Source organism: Tetrao urogallus, assembly GCF_951394365.1.
Source record: "Tetrao urogallus genome assembly, chromosome: 6".
In the NCBI taxonomy this organism is placed as follows: Eukaryota; Metazoa; Chordata; class Aves; order Galliformes; family Phasianidae; genus Tetrao; species Tetrao urogallus.
The window spans coordinates 23,653,585-23,669,300 of record NC_136819.1 but is presented as its reverse complement, the minus strand read 5'-3'; the positions used below and the strand labels follow the sequence as shown (position 1 = coordinate 23,669,300).

The window sequence follows — 15,716 nt, the reverse complement described above, 5'->3', positions numbered from 1 at the left end:
TTCTCATTAAAAGCTAATCTGTTTGCTCTTGGATGTTAATTTCAGTATTCCCTTTGCCGAGAAAAAGATGCACTTTTTTAATGCAGTGTTTTGTTGGCCATGTGATCCAAGTTTTGTTGTGGGTCTTGGTTCCTCCTCCCTTACAGAGATTTGCTCAGTTAAGACAAAAGAATAACTGCAGCTCACTCTTTTTTTCTTTTGTAATGGGAAGGGTTTATACAAAAAACTTAATTTTTCTACATTAGAGTGGTGCATCATGAAACATCTCCAAGAACCAGCATCCCTTTTGCATCCCTCCTGCGACTGAGAAACATGCAGTCTCTGGCTGGTGGATGTTAAGCACAGGAAATGATCTGAGGAGGTTAAAATACCCAAAGGATAATCTGATAGTGCATCTACAGCTTGCGTTGTTAGATTTCACATCAAACCATGACTTATAATTAAAGCAGTAGAGTACAGGAGGTGCAGGATGAATGTAGCTCTGGAACTTTCCACCAGTGTAAGTGCCCAGCCTTCTTTGAGTCATTCAGAAAGCAGCACTCTAGAAGATGCTCTGGAAGTTGCAGTACTCTTATGTAGCAGCATGACTTAAAAGAGACATTTACTTCTGTTGATCGGGCTGTTTTGAACAGAAGCTGTGGATGTGCAGAGTCATTAATGATTGTCTGATGTTCTGTGGATGTCTGGGATGACTGACCCCCCTCAGGGCTGCAGTTCTGCCCCTGTGTGAAGGTTGAGCACTGAGTGCTCCTGCTTGCTGAGAACTGCAGCACTGCTGTGAGGGGCTGCACGCTCCACTCATGTGATGTCTGACGAGCTGCTTCGGGGTGATTAACCATCTCAGAACAAAACCAGCAGCAGGAGTTAAGAATGAATTAATACTTTGAAGGCTTATGAGTAAAAAGCATCGGTTAAAACTGCTCATTAAGGCAGTCCTCCCCATGGTCTCTAAGTGATTATTAACCTACATGTGAAGAAACTGAAAGAAAATTATCGTTTCTCCCAGACCATGTGATGTGATGTGGCAGAAATCTGATTAGTAACTTGGCCTGCCAGCTTCAGGCACGGTGCAAGCTCCATAGTGCTGCTAAAACCTTTCCTACTCCTTTGACAAGCAAGCCAGTATAACTGAGGAAGGTTGAGTATTTGTCATCAGAAGCTTTTGAGAAAAGCACAAGTAGAATTGTGGTTCTTCCATTGGCAAAAATACATTTTTTCAGTTGGTTGTAGGTGGATTTGCAGCCGTACAGATTTACTGCCACATTTACCCAGGAAAACAGTTTGCCCTGGCTTTGTCCTGTGCAGTTAACTGAGAATATATTATATCTGAAGCCCTACTGCTGTGTCTAATGGATGGCATGGTACAGACCCCAGTGTGCTGTTGGAGTGTTTTGGTTGTTTTTTTTTTTTTAAATTAAGCTAGCAAAATTAGAGAAATTGTACTCTAATTGTGACCTCCCTTTGTTACTTCTTTCTCAGTACCTTTTGCATCGACCAGACATATTATTCACATGAGACTAAACATCACTTGTGCCCCTCAAAGCTCTTGTTAGGATTTTGACAGACCGAGGTTTTTGGTGCTTATTATTTCTCTTGAGGTGGCTTCTAATGGCAAAATATTTTGAAATCTTAAAATCCAAACAGAAAGCTGAAGGAAGACTTCATTCTTATGCCTGCACTGTATTTCAGATTGCCATATGCAATGGACACTGATCTCAGTTCGCAGGACAGGAAGGACCTGGACAAGTTCATCAAATTTTTTGCTCTGAAGGTAATTTTTTCTCCTGCATGTAAATTTTATTTAAGGAAAAAGCCATAGGATCAGTTTGAGATATATCACACCTCTGTCAGTGCTGGGCTCCCATCAACACACTTAAGCATCCCACATTTAGGTGGTAACTTCTGCTGGGCTCTAAACTTCCTTTTCAGCCTATCTACATTTTTATATTGCATTCAAAACCAGTAATACCAGAATGTTCTTTTGAATTATGCTGATATATAACTATAACATTTGGCCTTCCTTGGTACCCATATTTGACTTGCTTGGCCTTGCTAGATGATTGTAGGTAATCTGACAGTGTATTTTTAACATACTAGAAGTGTACAGATTCACTTTTGTTAGTGTCCAGGTTCAGGAAGTGGTTATACATTTTGATTCAGTAGTACAGAAAACTGTACAACTCCTGATCAGAAAACTGAGTTAGTCATTTCATGTTATTACAAAGAAAGTTTAGCTTAAAACCATTTTGTATCTGACATATCTATCTGACCTGTTATGTATAATGATTTGATTATACCTGAAAATTAGCATTGGAAACTGCTTTCCTGCATTCTGGCGATCCCTTTTATTTTTCACTTGGAATTTGTCTGTTAGCTTCTGAGCTGAGGGCTCTGCTGATCTCCTGAGCCCATTGTGAATCGTGTCCTTTCTGTTTCAGACGGTACAAGTAATTGTCCAGGCCCGACTCGGAGAGAAAATCTGTACCCGATCGTCATCCTCCCCAACAGGCTCCGACTGGGTAAAGCCATGTTTTGTAAAGCAGCTCCATAAACTCTCTTGTTTGTTATTTTTGGCATTGAGAGCACAAAACAGTTCTTAGAGCGTTGTGCAGCCCGTAATAACTATTCGTATAATAGCTGCTAGGTTTGATTATGTTGACTGGCCTTTTTTTTTCTTGTTGACACACAGCACGTCACTCAGGACTTTTGAAGGGCTGATTAGAGGAGAGATAAACGATACCTCTCAGCAGCTCCTGCCAGCTCACTAAGGCACTTTGCCAAGATTTGCTGGAGAAGGGGTGATGAGTTCCTTTCTGTCACAAGCTTGCAACTCTGCAATTCAAGTCTGTATAGTAATGGGCTTTATTAAAACTGGAGAGACTCAAGGCCCCACTCTGTGGGTGAACATATGAAGCAAGTGAGAGAGAGGGAACACGATTTTGATGGCAGGATAAAGAACATTTGAATTAGCAGTCAATGAAATGTTTGCAAATACAAAAAGCCTCAGCCAACCTGGGAATTCACTATTTCATAAGTACTTCAATGAACACAGCCCTAATACATTACATGTGGGCCCATGAATCTGTTGCAGTGTACTAGTAGGCAGTTTTTCAAAGAAATGCAAGAAATGAACCTTCTCTTTCATTCTGCAGTTCAATTTGGCCATCAAAGATATACCGGAGGTTACTCATGAAGCAAAGAAGGCCTTGGCAGGACAGCTGCCTGCTGTTGGACGGTCTATGTGCGTGGAGATTTCTCTTAAAACCTCAGAGGTGAGGACATAGTTAAAACAGATGCTGATTTTTTATTATTATTACTTTTTACTTTAATCCCAGCCCACTTTGCAGAGTTCGTACTCTTTAGCTCAAGAAAATGCAAAAGCATCTTCAAATATTAGGAAAGAAGTTAGAAGTTAGGCAATGTGCTAATGAAATGTATTGATTGCCAGAAACAATTTAGTGCAAATCTTGGGGCCAAACACATAGATGATAAACAGCAAAACTTAACTTCTTAAACCATGAGATGCTTGAAGAAGATATTCCCTCAGGTGATCAAGTTTTGTAGGGAGGTGCAACACATTTTTTTCTATGGTTGCACTGTAAGAAAGGGGGAAACAGGAGAAATATATTTACTGAGAAGAGTGGTTAGTGCTGATTGTTAATGAGATGTTTGTAATGAAAAGGTTTGTGTACTGAAATGAGTCTTTGTTTGCCATCTTTCTCTGGTCCAGGGGGATTCCATGGAGCTAGAAATTTGGTGTCTAGAAATGAATGAGAAGTAAGTGCATTCTTCACACCACCTTTTTGTTTGTCATTTGTTTGTTTTGGCTGATGAAACTGAGCAGTACTCAGTCCATGTTGATGAACGAGCACATAATTGGCTGCATGGCTTGCGACACTTTACAGGGGTTTTCTCTTTATCTAGTGCAGCTGTTAAGCTGTTTAATATTAGTGTCAAGAAAAGAAAACAGTATATTTGTTCCTTCTTAATTCTTTCATTGCATTCGTATACCCCCCCGCCCGAAGAGCTCATCTACTCAGTAACTCTAAAAGTGTTAAATACCGTAAAGATGTTACTGCCAAGTTCAGAGCTGCATGGCATTTTTCAGCAAGTACATCTACAACAGGTGACTAAACTGAAGCAGGGCTCTCAGCTGAACACTGGGATTTTATTTTGTCATTTTGGCAATAAAACTGATGTAAAACAGTTCACCCAGACTCATTTTGATTAAAAATTTACTTTCTTGTTAGGAACAGATGACTAACTTTCTCATTTGCATTCTGTAGGTGTGACAAAGAAATCAAAGTCTCATACACAGTATACAATAGACTGTCTCTACTACTGAAGTCTTTGCTTGCTATAACCAGGGTAACTCCAGCCTACAGGCTCTCAAGGAAGCAAGGCCATGAATATGTGATATTGTACAGGTAAAGTAGAATGTGAAATTCCACATCCGGAATAGAATAAGCAGCAACTCTAGAACTGCATAGGGCAGCTGTAAATGTGGTAAAAAGAAATTAGTTACAATAAATTCAAATGATTTGGATCTGTCTACGACTGAAAGGTGATAGAGACCTTTGGACTGTGCGTTTATTACCTTATAACCTCATTCTGAGCTGTTGAATGCTTAAAGAAATATTCTTTGTTAGACTTGGCTACCTTTTTCTCTTCCTTTTTATGTGGCATGTCTTCCTCTGAAATAGCTAGAAGGTTGATGTGGCCATTCCAGCCACTATGTATGTTTGGTTTTTTTTTTTTCCCCAAAAAGGAAACGTGCTTCCAACTGTTCAGCTCATAAAATGAAATAGGGAACGTGGATAGGTACAGCATTATGTCCCCACTGGTCCTAATAGCTTTTCTTTTCTTCTTTTCCTGCAGGATATATTTTGGTGAAGTGCAACTGAGCGGCCTGGGAGAAGGTATGGTTAGGCAATACACAGAAACTAGAGCAGAACTATTTTCTGTACTGGTGAGCTATCTGTTAACATTTCTGAGTGCCACGAACAGAAGAAAACCTGAGGTTTATGCAGTATTTGTATGTGGCGCAGTGAAGAGTTGAGTCATAAGGTGACAGGTGTAATGTGGTGCTTTGGCAAAATCTAGCGTGATTTGCCAGTCTGACCCAGAATTGAAATAAGAATATGGAGGTAAATTTATAAGGAGCAGGACCAGTAGAGGAGACAGTGATCTGCTCCAGCTCAAGAAGTACTTCAGAATAGTATTTCAAACCCAGATAAGAAGTAACATCTGGAGTTTGTAGATAAAGCATCCCACCAAGACAACTTAGTGCTACTTTGTTGCAGACTCTGTGTGCATATTTGGAGTTCAGATTGCAAGGGATAATGGAAGCACTATAGAAATAAGACCACAGAGTGAAACATAATGAAAATAAATAATCAGCTTCTATGTACTCAGTAGAACTGATAATCATTTTTTAACTTTATAGGTTTTCAAACAGTTCGTGTTGGGACAGTGGGTACCCCAGTGGGCACCATCACTTTGTCTTGTGCCTACAGAATCAACCTTGCTTTCATGTCAACCAGGTGAGAAAATGAGATAATGCCAGAAACTTTCACAGTAATGTACTATTGAACCCTTCACACTGTGAGCCCCTATATCTTTTCCTTCTGCTTATCCTTTCTTGCTGAAATTCTCCTTAATGGAGAATATTCTCTAATGCTTAAGTCTTGCAGCAAATGGAGTATTTGGGTTGCCCTGAGTCAGATGCTGAAATTCCAAATTGCTAATGCATGCTTGGAATTGTAGAGCTGCATTGTAAAGATACTCTGGTCCCATTAGCAGACACTAGGGCTCTCTGAGGATACCGTGAACTGGGATATAGTAAAGAGTAAAAGCAGCCTTACAATAACGCCATTGCTTGTTGCCTTGCAGGCAGTTTGAGAGGACCCCTCCTATCATGGGGATTATCATTGATCACTTTGTGGACCGCCCCTATCCCAGCTCTTCGCCCATGCATCCCTGCAATTACAGGTGAGGAAACACTGAGAGAAGTCATGGGCCATGGTGAAGGCATCGTTATGCCCAAACACAGAGCCTTTTCCACTGACTGCACAGGAAGGGCGACTGGAGGATTAGGGTCTATCATGCTGATTTAGTCAAGCGTATAAGGAAAGGCAACATTTCTCTTCGTGCCTAGAGTACTGAGTGCAGCAAGCCCTGGGATATTGCCAAATTCTTTACAGGAGCGTTTGGACACAAAAGAGGTTAAATCTTGACTGTGAGTTTAAAAGAGTAGCACTTAATCTTGCTGCTGAACTACCCAGAGGCATGCAGCTCCAGACTATCCAATGGAGAAAGATTAGCGGTGAATTTCTCTTTGTAGATGCGAGGTTTGTCATCTCCGAAGTTCATGTGAGGGCACTCAAACTGGGACCAGTGGTATTGTTTGACAATGCTTCTGTAAACACCAAAGCTAGTAGCATTGGCTGGTGTAAGAAAATCTTTCTTTGGTATAATAAATAAACAAAGAAAAATCATAGAGAGAAGTTTCTATCTGGGGGTAGAAGAGAAGCCCTTAGGATAATCCTAGGCAAAATAACATTTCTATGCCCTCTTTTCCTCAGTTCTGCCGAGTAGATTATGAGAGCCCTTCGAAATTCTCCTTTCAGCTCCACCCAAATACTCTCAGCCTCCTTGCAGCATTTGTCCCAACGTGTTTTGCTATTTGTTTGTTATGTGGAATATTTCCAGTTTGGATGTTTTTGTTTTCTTGCTGCTTTAGAGCTGGTGAGGACAATGGTGCAGTATACCCCTCAGTAGAAGATTCCCAAGAAGTGTGTACTACATCATTCTCCACCTCTCCTCCATCTCAGGTAGGAGAAAACAAGCTCTTTGTATTCCTATGTAGAACCATCACTGATAGCGTAGTGCGTGTACTTCTACATCAAGTATTATGCAAACATGCAACCTCCTGACAGTAATTAAAATGTGTAAGCTTCTTATTCAGATGGTTGTACTCTGGGTAAAACTTCATTAGATACTGATTTTAACAAGACGGTGGAGGATTAGAAAGAATGAACTACTGAAAGAACAGAGATACACTGGAAGACGACAGCAGCGTACTACATACATGCATGTACTGGTACTGCAAAAAGAGGAATTCAAGAGATCAGTGTCAGGCAGCATAAATAGAGGTAACAGGCTGACACTGAGAAAGAAATACTGAATTATCAGGAAAATGTTATGGCATAGTCATATTTTCAGACTGCAGAATGGAAAAGCAGGAAAAAGACAAAAGCCTTATTAGTTGGACCACCTGGAACTAGTTGGAGGAGCAGAAGTACCAGCAAAGAAATGGGTCATTGTATTGAACTAGGGAATTAATTTAATTCTCTGTACTTCTACCTACTCATGCCACTGTTATTTAAGTTTCAGTTTTAAAATATACATAAAACAAATGCTTTGTGAACCTTGCAGAACAGCAACTCAGGTTTCTCCCTTTTCTACTGTCCATACGTATCTGACTCCACAGTGCTGTACTTTGAAGGACTGGGCATTTGTTGTTCACCTATAGCTTTAAATATTCAGGAATATTCTTTGCTGTTCCGTCAAGCAGATGGCTCTACTGCATTTTAAAGACAATCTAAAGACTCTGTAAATCTCTTCCTCTGAATTTAAAACACAGAAAAAAGTGTAATTGGAATGCCACTCCAAACTGAAAGAATATGCTGTAGGACTTTCTTCTCCTTCAGAGGAATTAGCATGCTTGATTTAGTAGAACGTGTTCTACTGAATGGCTGAGCCAGAAACAAGCTTTTCTTAGGAAGCATTTTTTCACCACCTGGCTTTTGAGTGACAGAGCATTAGGCAACATTGAACTGATCAGCAGGCACCCACGGTAAGTCTGACAGAATAAAGATTTTCCTGTTCTGAGATTCAGGATGTGTGTTTGTGGCTGAGTTGTATTCTGCCTGTTCACAAAGCAGGTTAAATGCAGTAGGGTTCATGAGGAAATTTCCACTGTCTTGCTTGTGACAGTATTAAATAACAGTATGAATGTTTGTAAGTACAGTGAAGCTGGCATTTCCCCAGGGAACGTGAAGTTTTATTGTCACTGAAGGGAAAAAGTGTTATGAAACCAGATGAACCTTGAGGATTCACGTCAATCGTGAGCCTACATTCTTACCTTTTACATGGCTCATAGCTTCTGCTTGCTCATTTATAAACAACTGCCAGTCTTCTTTACAGTTAAACAGTTAAAATTGGCTGTTTGACAGATTGGTTTCTTTCTCCATCTTTTTGCTTACAAATTAACACTTAGGAGAACACAAGAAACTGTGTGGTGTAGACAGCGTATAGACAGGCTGTCCAAAGCTCTGCCTGCCTTCCAACTAGAAATGAGGCCTAGTCTGTGTGATACAAGGCACTGAGTGTTAACTTTTCCCTGTCAGCTTGTATAGCACATCTGTTGTGTGTTTCTGAAGTATCCCAAATGTGGAGTAAAATTTGGCCTCAGGCAGCTTTCATAAAACCATGCTAGTAAGAGAATAGCTGGTATAAGGTATGTGAGTGAACCAGAGTTGGGTTACGTTTTTGCATTAGCACTCTAAGACAGCATTTACTTCTGGTGTCAGTTCTGGTGAAGGAGCTCTCTCTTCCCATCAGTGTATTTGAATCTCCCCTTAGTCTGGTCCCTCCTTAGTCTAAGGCTGCAGCACAGACATGCAGAAATACAATCTGCTGACCTTCTAAATGCTGGAAGACTAGGAGCGTGTTCAGACAGGTGGAAAGTCATTAAATTCAGTGTTATTTCTACATTCTAAAAGTAAGTGTTTTTACCTTTTTTTTTGGTAACTACTTGGCCTTGTCATTGCTGATAGACTGGTAACAGTTCTATTAGCTGTGGGACACTATCTGGCAGCTTTCACTGGAATCTTAAATATTACCTGTGTAGAATAGTTTCCTGAGACCAGAAAGCAGTCAATTCTTTATAAAATGAACATGTTTCTGGCAACACTGAAATATTCTGCTCTATGTGTAGGCATTGCTGCTGCAGCCAAACATTCCTCGCTAGCATTCAGTTCATCCAACTCTTTATAGTTCTTCTCTGAAGTCCTTTTCTCTCTTTCTCTCTCCCCTTCTCTCATTCTTTCTTTTCTTTGTTTCCTCTGTGCGTCTGTGTTTGTGCACAGTGTGTTTTTACTGTCACAAAGGCACATTTTCAGACCCCTCCTCCTGTGGTGACGGACACCTTGAAGGTCCCAGTGATGGGGCTGGCCTTTTCACATCAAGTGAGTTTCCAATAGAACGTGTTAAACGTGGCCAGAAAGTACTGGCACGACTGAACAAATACAGGAAAGTACACATTTGACAAAACAGAATGTTTGTTGTGCATGGGAAAGGCTGGTCAACCCAAAATGGGGCAGGTATGTTATTTGAAAATGTAACAGTTTGCAAAACCAGTGTGCTCTAGATATAAAATCCACCTGCAGTCTTTGTGCTGAACAGCAGATCTGCATAAAGCAGCCTGTAAAACTCAGAGGATACAGGAGAAAGAGGAACTTTGAGCAGGGTTTTAAAAGGACTTCACTGGAGTGAATTTAAACAAGAAAAAAAGGCACAGCATAATTTTCAGGCTGTCAGGTCGAGAAGGAGCTAGCATTTCCCACCTCTGAGGTAGGAATCCTCCCTACAGCAATAACACTAAGGATGCAGTGAAGACACAGCCTGTTGCTGGCTAAGAAGGGCTGTATGTAGTCTGACAGAGAGAGCAAAGGGACAGAGGAAACAAAAGTCCTAAAGGCAAATTGATTTTCTATTCTTAAAGAGGAAATATCTAATTTAATAGAAATACAAATAAATTTTGATCCCACTGATGCTGGAGGCCCTCCCAAGTTCAGTGAATGTTATCTACCTTTGTTAGGAACCACATCTTCTTGGGTGTCTCTCTTGTATGGATTTCAATGAGACTCAGCTGCTTAAATGCCTTTGCAGCTGAAGGTCTGCCAAAGACAGGACAAACACACTTGAATAAACAGCAGCTGCAAGGATTAATTGTTAGTCAGAGACACAGGAGGCAAGGGCACAGCACTGAATGTTTTCTCTTAACAGTCAGTAGCCCTAGAACTTGCACAGTCATTCATTAGAACTTTTCCTGGATTACAACAGAGATGCTGTTAATTTGAAGGAGAAAAAATAAATTCACTTCCACCTGTCTTCCAGGTTTCAAGTAACACCTTATAAAGACCTGAGTTTACTCTTCTTTGTTTACACCTTATAGGTCTGTCTAAAGTCATGTTCCTCATGTTTGTGCAAGCGTTTCACAACAATGGACAGAGAAGTACCTTATAGGAAAGAACATTTAGGTACCACTTCAGTATCTGAGCAACACTGCCTAGAATTCCTTCAGGAATTCCTACAGGAAGATGAGTGTAAAATCTCCAAAGCAACATGAGTTCTTCAAAAGGAGTCAAGTTGCCTGGACATTTCTAGAACAAAAATAATAATATTGTACCTGCTTTTCTTCAAAAAGAGATTGCTCTGTTCAGCTTAATTAGCCTCATATGAATAAAAGTGCTGCTCACCATTCAGTTTCCTGCAAATTACATCAGCGTTGGCACTGCTAGGGTATCACATGTAGAGCCCTGAGAAGTGTTCCTCTTGAGGCCAAGACAGCCAAAGCAGGAGAAAATTATTTAATATGGTTAGATTTCTACTTAGGGAAATCTAAGTGTATAAGGAACTTCTGCAGAGTTTCACTGCTTGCAACACTTCGTTCCTAGAGCAGAATCTCAGAAGAGTTAGCTTGCCAGTTCTCTCTTCATCTAGCACATTTATGGGGCATTATATTCTTTGGCAGAAGCTAACTGATACAAAACACTGAAATGTTAGCTTTGTAAGTATGCAAAACAAGCCTGCTGAGCAGAGCTTCCCTGTGACTGGATGTCAGAGATCAGCCATACCTCTCACAGCCTCCTCTATATGTAGGAAACCAGTCATGACAAAGCCCAAATTTAGTCCCCTACAATATTAACTTTTTAAAATAATAACTTCCATGAGGGACTAATGAAATCTAGCCTTCTTCTGCCAGCCTGAAATACTGTGCTGTGCCTCTGACTTCTCCTGTTCCTTCTTCAGTGACTGATGATTATTCAGACTGTGGGACATTCCCCTTCCCTTCCTCTCCTCTCCCCTTGCCCCCCGTTTTTTTTTTTTTTTTTTTTCTCCTTTCTTAGCTTTCCAGCTCTCGTCTTTCCTATCAGCCTGCTGCCCTGGGAGTTGGATCAGCTGACATGGGGTATCCTGTACTCTTTGCTGGTGGCTTGAATGCTGCACACCCTCACCAGGTACTTGTAGAGGGTAGAAGAACAAGCATAGCTGGTATTGCAACCCTCTTGTGTCACCTCTACACTTAAGGGTAGGCCTTGAAACTAGAGCATGCATTAGTTTCTTGTCTGTCAGGAACAAAAAGAATCTAGGCTAAGTACAAGGAAAGCACAACTTGCACAGAAGCTAAGAATTGGCTCCTCAGCATCTTTGACTGTGCTGGGGTAGGGTAGGGGTCATGTAGAGAAATGGCTAAAAGATGTCAAACCTGTTTGTAAAACCAAATCCAACCTATCTGCCTGCACTGATGTGCCACTGATTTCAAGCCTCGGCTGTGTTACAGAGCTGCTGCCGTTGTAGCTCTCCGAGCACAGCTCTGTAACCTAGATGCAGGAAATGCTGACAGACCACATTGGTGTATTTGCATCCATTTATCAGAAAAAATAAGTTCTGTTCTGTTGCGTAGGACAGTTCTTCTGTGTAGTGCAGCCCTGAAATGGAGTGGAGTAGGAAGGGAACAAGAAAGAGCTTGTACTCAGATGGTCACCTGCTTGATATCACCTGCTGCCTCATGGGTGTGAGAGCCCAGTCATATGCCAGAAACCATGACTTAGTCTCAGTACAAGGGAATCTGCTCTGTACTGCACTGTGTTGCCGACCTACTTTGGAACTGTCTTAACTTGATCATTCCTTTCCATCTCAGTTGATCTGTCCAGGCAAAGAGGGGGGAGTTCCCCCAGTTCCTAGCCAGCCAGCACATGGCACTCAAGCTGACCAAGAGAGGACATGCACCCCACTAGATGGAGTGCACTACTCAGCAGCTACTCCTTCTAGTAGGTAGGTTGGTTTTCGATGACCCTCCACTAGTGCTAACCCATTTGGAGCCATGTTAAGATAAAACTGTTTTCCCTTTTTTAGCTATTGGTTTTAGCATAACTGTTGTTTTTCCTCCCCCTGAAACAGCATGCAGTTTTATCTGACTGGGGCTTTCCTAGCACTTTCCTGGGTATGTTATGGAAATAGTCCTCTTACCAGAAGACTCAGCCTTTTTCTTTGGTTATTTTAAAATTCCAAATACCTGTGATAGGAAAGCAAACAGGCCAGTGAAATAACTAAAAGCCATTTAGTGAACTAATAATCCTGACTCTGGCTGTTGTGATGCATTAGACTGCTACCTCTGTAGCCAGAGTGAATGATAATATTCTGCTTCTTGACCTCGCCTCCTGAAGATCCTTGTGATGTTTGTTTTACTGAAAAAATAATGGTGATGAGCAGAACAGCTCTGAACACTCACATTCTGGAGTAAAGTCCCCCTCCAAAAAAAAAAAAAAACACACACAAAAAAAACAAAACAAAAAAACTATCTCAGTCAGCAGCACCTTTTTTTTCAACTAACTAGTTTTGTTCCAGCTTTAAGCAAAAATCTGATTCCACAAGCATCCCACTCCCCTTTTCTGCTTATGACTGAGGAGAAAGGTATGGTACAAGGAAAACAATTTCTGTCTTTCTCCTTTTTAATATCGGGAGTAAACCCAGAAAAATGAAGGAGCCTTTCAGAGCATACTGTTTGCCTGTATTGGTTATGCAATGAGTCACTAGTTTGTCTTCCTTTCCCAGCGAGGACACGGAAACAGTATCAAACAGCAGTGAAGGGAAGTGTGGCTCCCCACATGACCTTTTGGAGACCATCTTTATCCGGAAGGTGGGAGCTTTTGTCAACAAACCTATTAACCAGGTAACTAGCAGACAGCTTTTTCACAAGCGTACGCTGCCTCTCCTGCCTGTTCACACAAAGAGGAAACAAAGCACCCCGATGCCAGGGCAGTTCAGGAGACTGAGGGTGCATATTTCTGCCTGCAGCATTTGCCTGCAGTTTTGTCAGGCATACTTTTCATAAAATCCTTTTGGGATGTGACAGCTGCTGAATTTGTCCCACTTTGCCAACACCCAGTCTGGGTACGGAAGACTTCATACTCCCCAATGATCCCACAAAGCTGACAGCAAAGCCTCCTTTCCTTGAAAGGATGTGCAGTAGGCCAGTTCATCACAAGTAAGCAAGCATTAAGGAAGTTCAGCTAGGGCAGGTTAGAGATACATCCAGTTGCTACAGCTGCTTTAACTGTGTTTTCAAGCCCTCTCCTAGGCCCTTTGGATGGGCAAAGGGGGTTTGTTTGAATGTGTAGCAGTGTGTTACCTCTTGCCTGTCTCATATAAGGTGCTGTATATGGAGTGTGTGTCTGTATTCGATCAACTGAGTACAACCTATTTTATATCTTTTTAAATGAGGTTGTCAGCATCCTGCCAAACTGATGATGTGATCTTGGGCAATTTTTAGTAGACCTGACAGAGACTTTCAGTAGCCTTTGCTGTGCTGGGTAAGCAGAGTCTCTTAGTGAAATTTTGTTTGCTGAATCTCCTCAGGTGACCATGGCCAACTTAGACATTCCTTTTGCTATGTTTGCTCCCAAGAATGTTGAGCTGGAAGATAACGACCCCATGGTAAGCCCCTTCCCAAGGAATAATCTGTGCCTTCTCAGCATCCCTCATGCAATATCCATGCTATTCCCTTTCTTGAGTACACTTTAGTGTTTATTTTGAGGAAAGAACTAGCTGCTTGAAACCCAGGAACTGGGGTCTCCTGTGTTGAGCCTTGGGCTCTCCTGGTATGCAAACAACACGTGTGTGCTACTGCAGCATGTGCTTATCATCCAGCCTCCTAACTGCCCACACAGCATAAAAACATGCAGACAAATGAGTTCATAAATAACATCACTACTCACCATCTTCAATTTCTTGGGCAGGTCAATCCTCCTGATTCCCCAGAAACTGAATCTCCTCTACAAGGCAGCTTACACTCAGAGGGCTCCAGTGGCAGCAGCGCAGGGAACACCCACGATGACTTTGTTATGATTGATTTTGTAAGTGCCCTGATCAGCATTTTCACATAACACCTACATCTTGGGTGGGCTTTGGGTACTGGTACAATAGCAAATGACATAAAAGCTGTTTTCATGGGAGGGAAAAGACCCATGATTCAGACTTCCAGCAATCCCCAAACCACAGAGGGCACTAATACCAGCAGCTACCAATTAAGTAATCCAGTTCCTACCAACACCTGGGCTGTTTGTTTTCTCTAATGCTTAAAGAAACCAGATTCCACAAAAATGCTCCTTTCGAAGTGGCAATCACAAATCTTGGCCTCTCTTGGCCAAGCTTTAGCTGGAGCCGTTCAGTTATTTAATCTGTGCTGTTACAACAGCAGTTGTAATACTAAGATATTTACTGGTAGCAAGTAGTGACTTTATCTGAGATTATGACAAAAGGGATGCAAAGATCTCTGAATGAGAACTGACAGTGGTTTTTCTGATTCTAGAAACCAGCATTTTCAAAAGATGACATTCTTCCAATGGACCTGGGGACATTTTACCGTGAGTTTCAGAACCCCCCTCAACTCAGCAGCCTCTCCATTGACATAGGAGCTCAGTCCATGGCAGAGGATTTGGTATGGAACCATACAGCTTCTTTTTGTGGGAATCATACATTATAGTTCTCTCCCTGTTCCTAGTTTAAAAGAATCTGACTAAGGGGGGTCCCTCACTAATAGGTTTCAGACCAATGCAGATTTGTTTATAGCACACCTGAGCCTCTGAAACTTTTTTGTTTATCTTCAAACTGAAAGCTGCTACCACGTGCTTTCTGTAGTTGTCATTCAAATCACAAAACTATTCCCTCAAAACTGATCCCGCTTCTGGTCTGTTAGGCTTAGTGACAAACGAGGCCTGATCTTGCATTCTGCATACAAGTAAAATCCTGGTGGATCTGCACAAGGCCAGGCCCCAGTGCACTTATTCTTCTGCAGAACACACACTCTGCTCAGAGTTCCTTTCTCAGGGTCCCTTGTTAGATCCTGTCAGAGGACTCTTGGTTTTGTGCATGTGGGAAGGGGACCTCAGAGTGGTGGAGAGGGGTTGGGTTGCTTAGAAAAGGAATTTTTGCCTTACAAGGACGCTTTAAATGCAGTCTCTATCCGTTGTGAATGAGACCTGATCTGCACTTTTCTTTGCCCCTCCAGGACTCACTACCAGAGAAGCTGGCAGTCCATGAGAAAAATGTCAAAGAGTTTGATGCCTTTGTAGAAACCTTGCAGTGAAGCGATTTTCCAGTTTTGCTGCAGCAGTTCTTCTCCTCGGACCATCCTGGAGAATGATGTCAACAAATATCTGTCACCCCTGCTCCACCTTTTGTCTTGCTTTGACTATTTCCTTCCATCAAGTGAGCTTTCTTTGACTGCTCTTTCAACAGCAGGTACAGCTCATCTGCTGGTTTTCCTCAGCTGCTCCACTGCACAGTTCTGGACTGCTCTTCCTGTTCGCGTTCGGTCTTGAATTTATGACCAGTAGGTACACAGGAAGTCAAACTCCAATGTATGA

General features: G+C 41.7%; 1 protein-coding gene across 7 annotated transcripts; it reads left to right on the top strand.

Moving 5' to 3' along the window:
- Window positions 1-1,702: 1,702 nt before the first annotated feature.
- ATG13 (autophagy related 13) lies at window positions 1,703-15,436 on the top strand (the record flags this gene model as incomplete). Of its 7 annotated transcripts, none has more annotated exons than XM_079537059.1 (17): window positions 1,703-1,771; window positions 2,439-2,519; window positions 3,153-3,272; window positions 3,731-3,777; window positions 4,287-4,427; window positions 4,879-4,919; window positions 5,447-5,543; window positions 5,893-5,991; window positions 6,743-6,833; window positions 9,153-9,251; window positions 11,223-11,306; window positions 11,990-12,123; window positions 12,904-13,021; window positions 13,708-13,785; window positions 14,088-14,204; window positions 14,660-14,788; window positions 15,359-15,436. In XM_079537059.1, 17 exons carry the CDS (start codon window positions 1,703-1,705, stop codon window positions 15,434-15,436), a joined length of 1,623 nt encoding a protein of 540 aa, XP_079393185.1. The 7 variants fall into 7 exon arrangements, with proteins under 7 accessions (XP_079393185.1, XP_079393184.1, XP_079393187.1 ...); XM_079537058.1 differs by having other exon boundaries at window positions 11,196-11,306; XM_079537061.1 differs by lacking the exon at window positions 9,153-9,251.
- Between the last annotated feature and the right edge of the window lie 280 nt (window positions 15,437-15,716).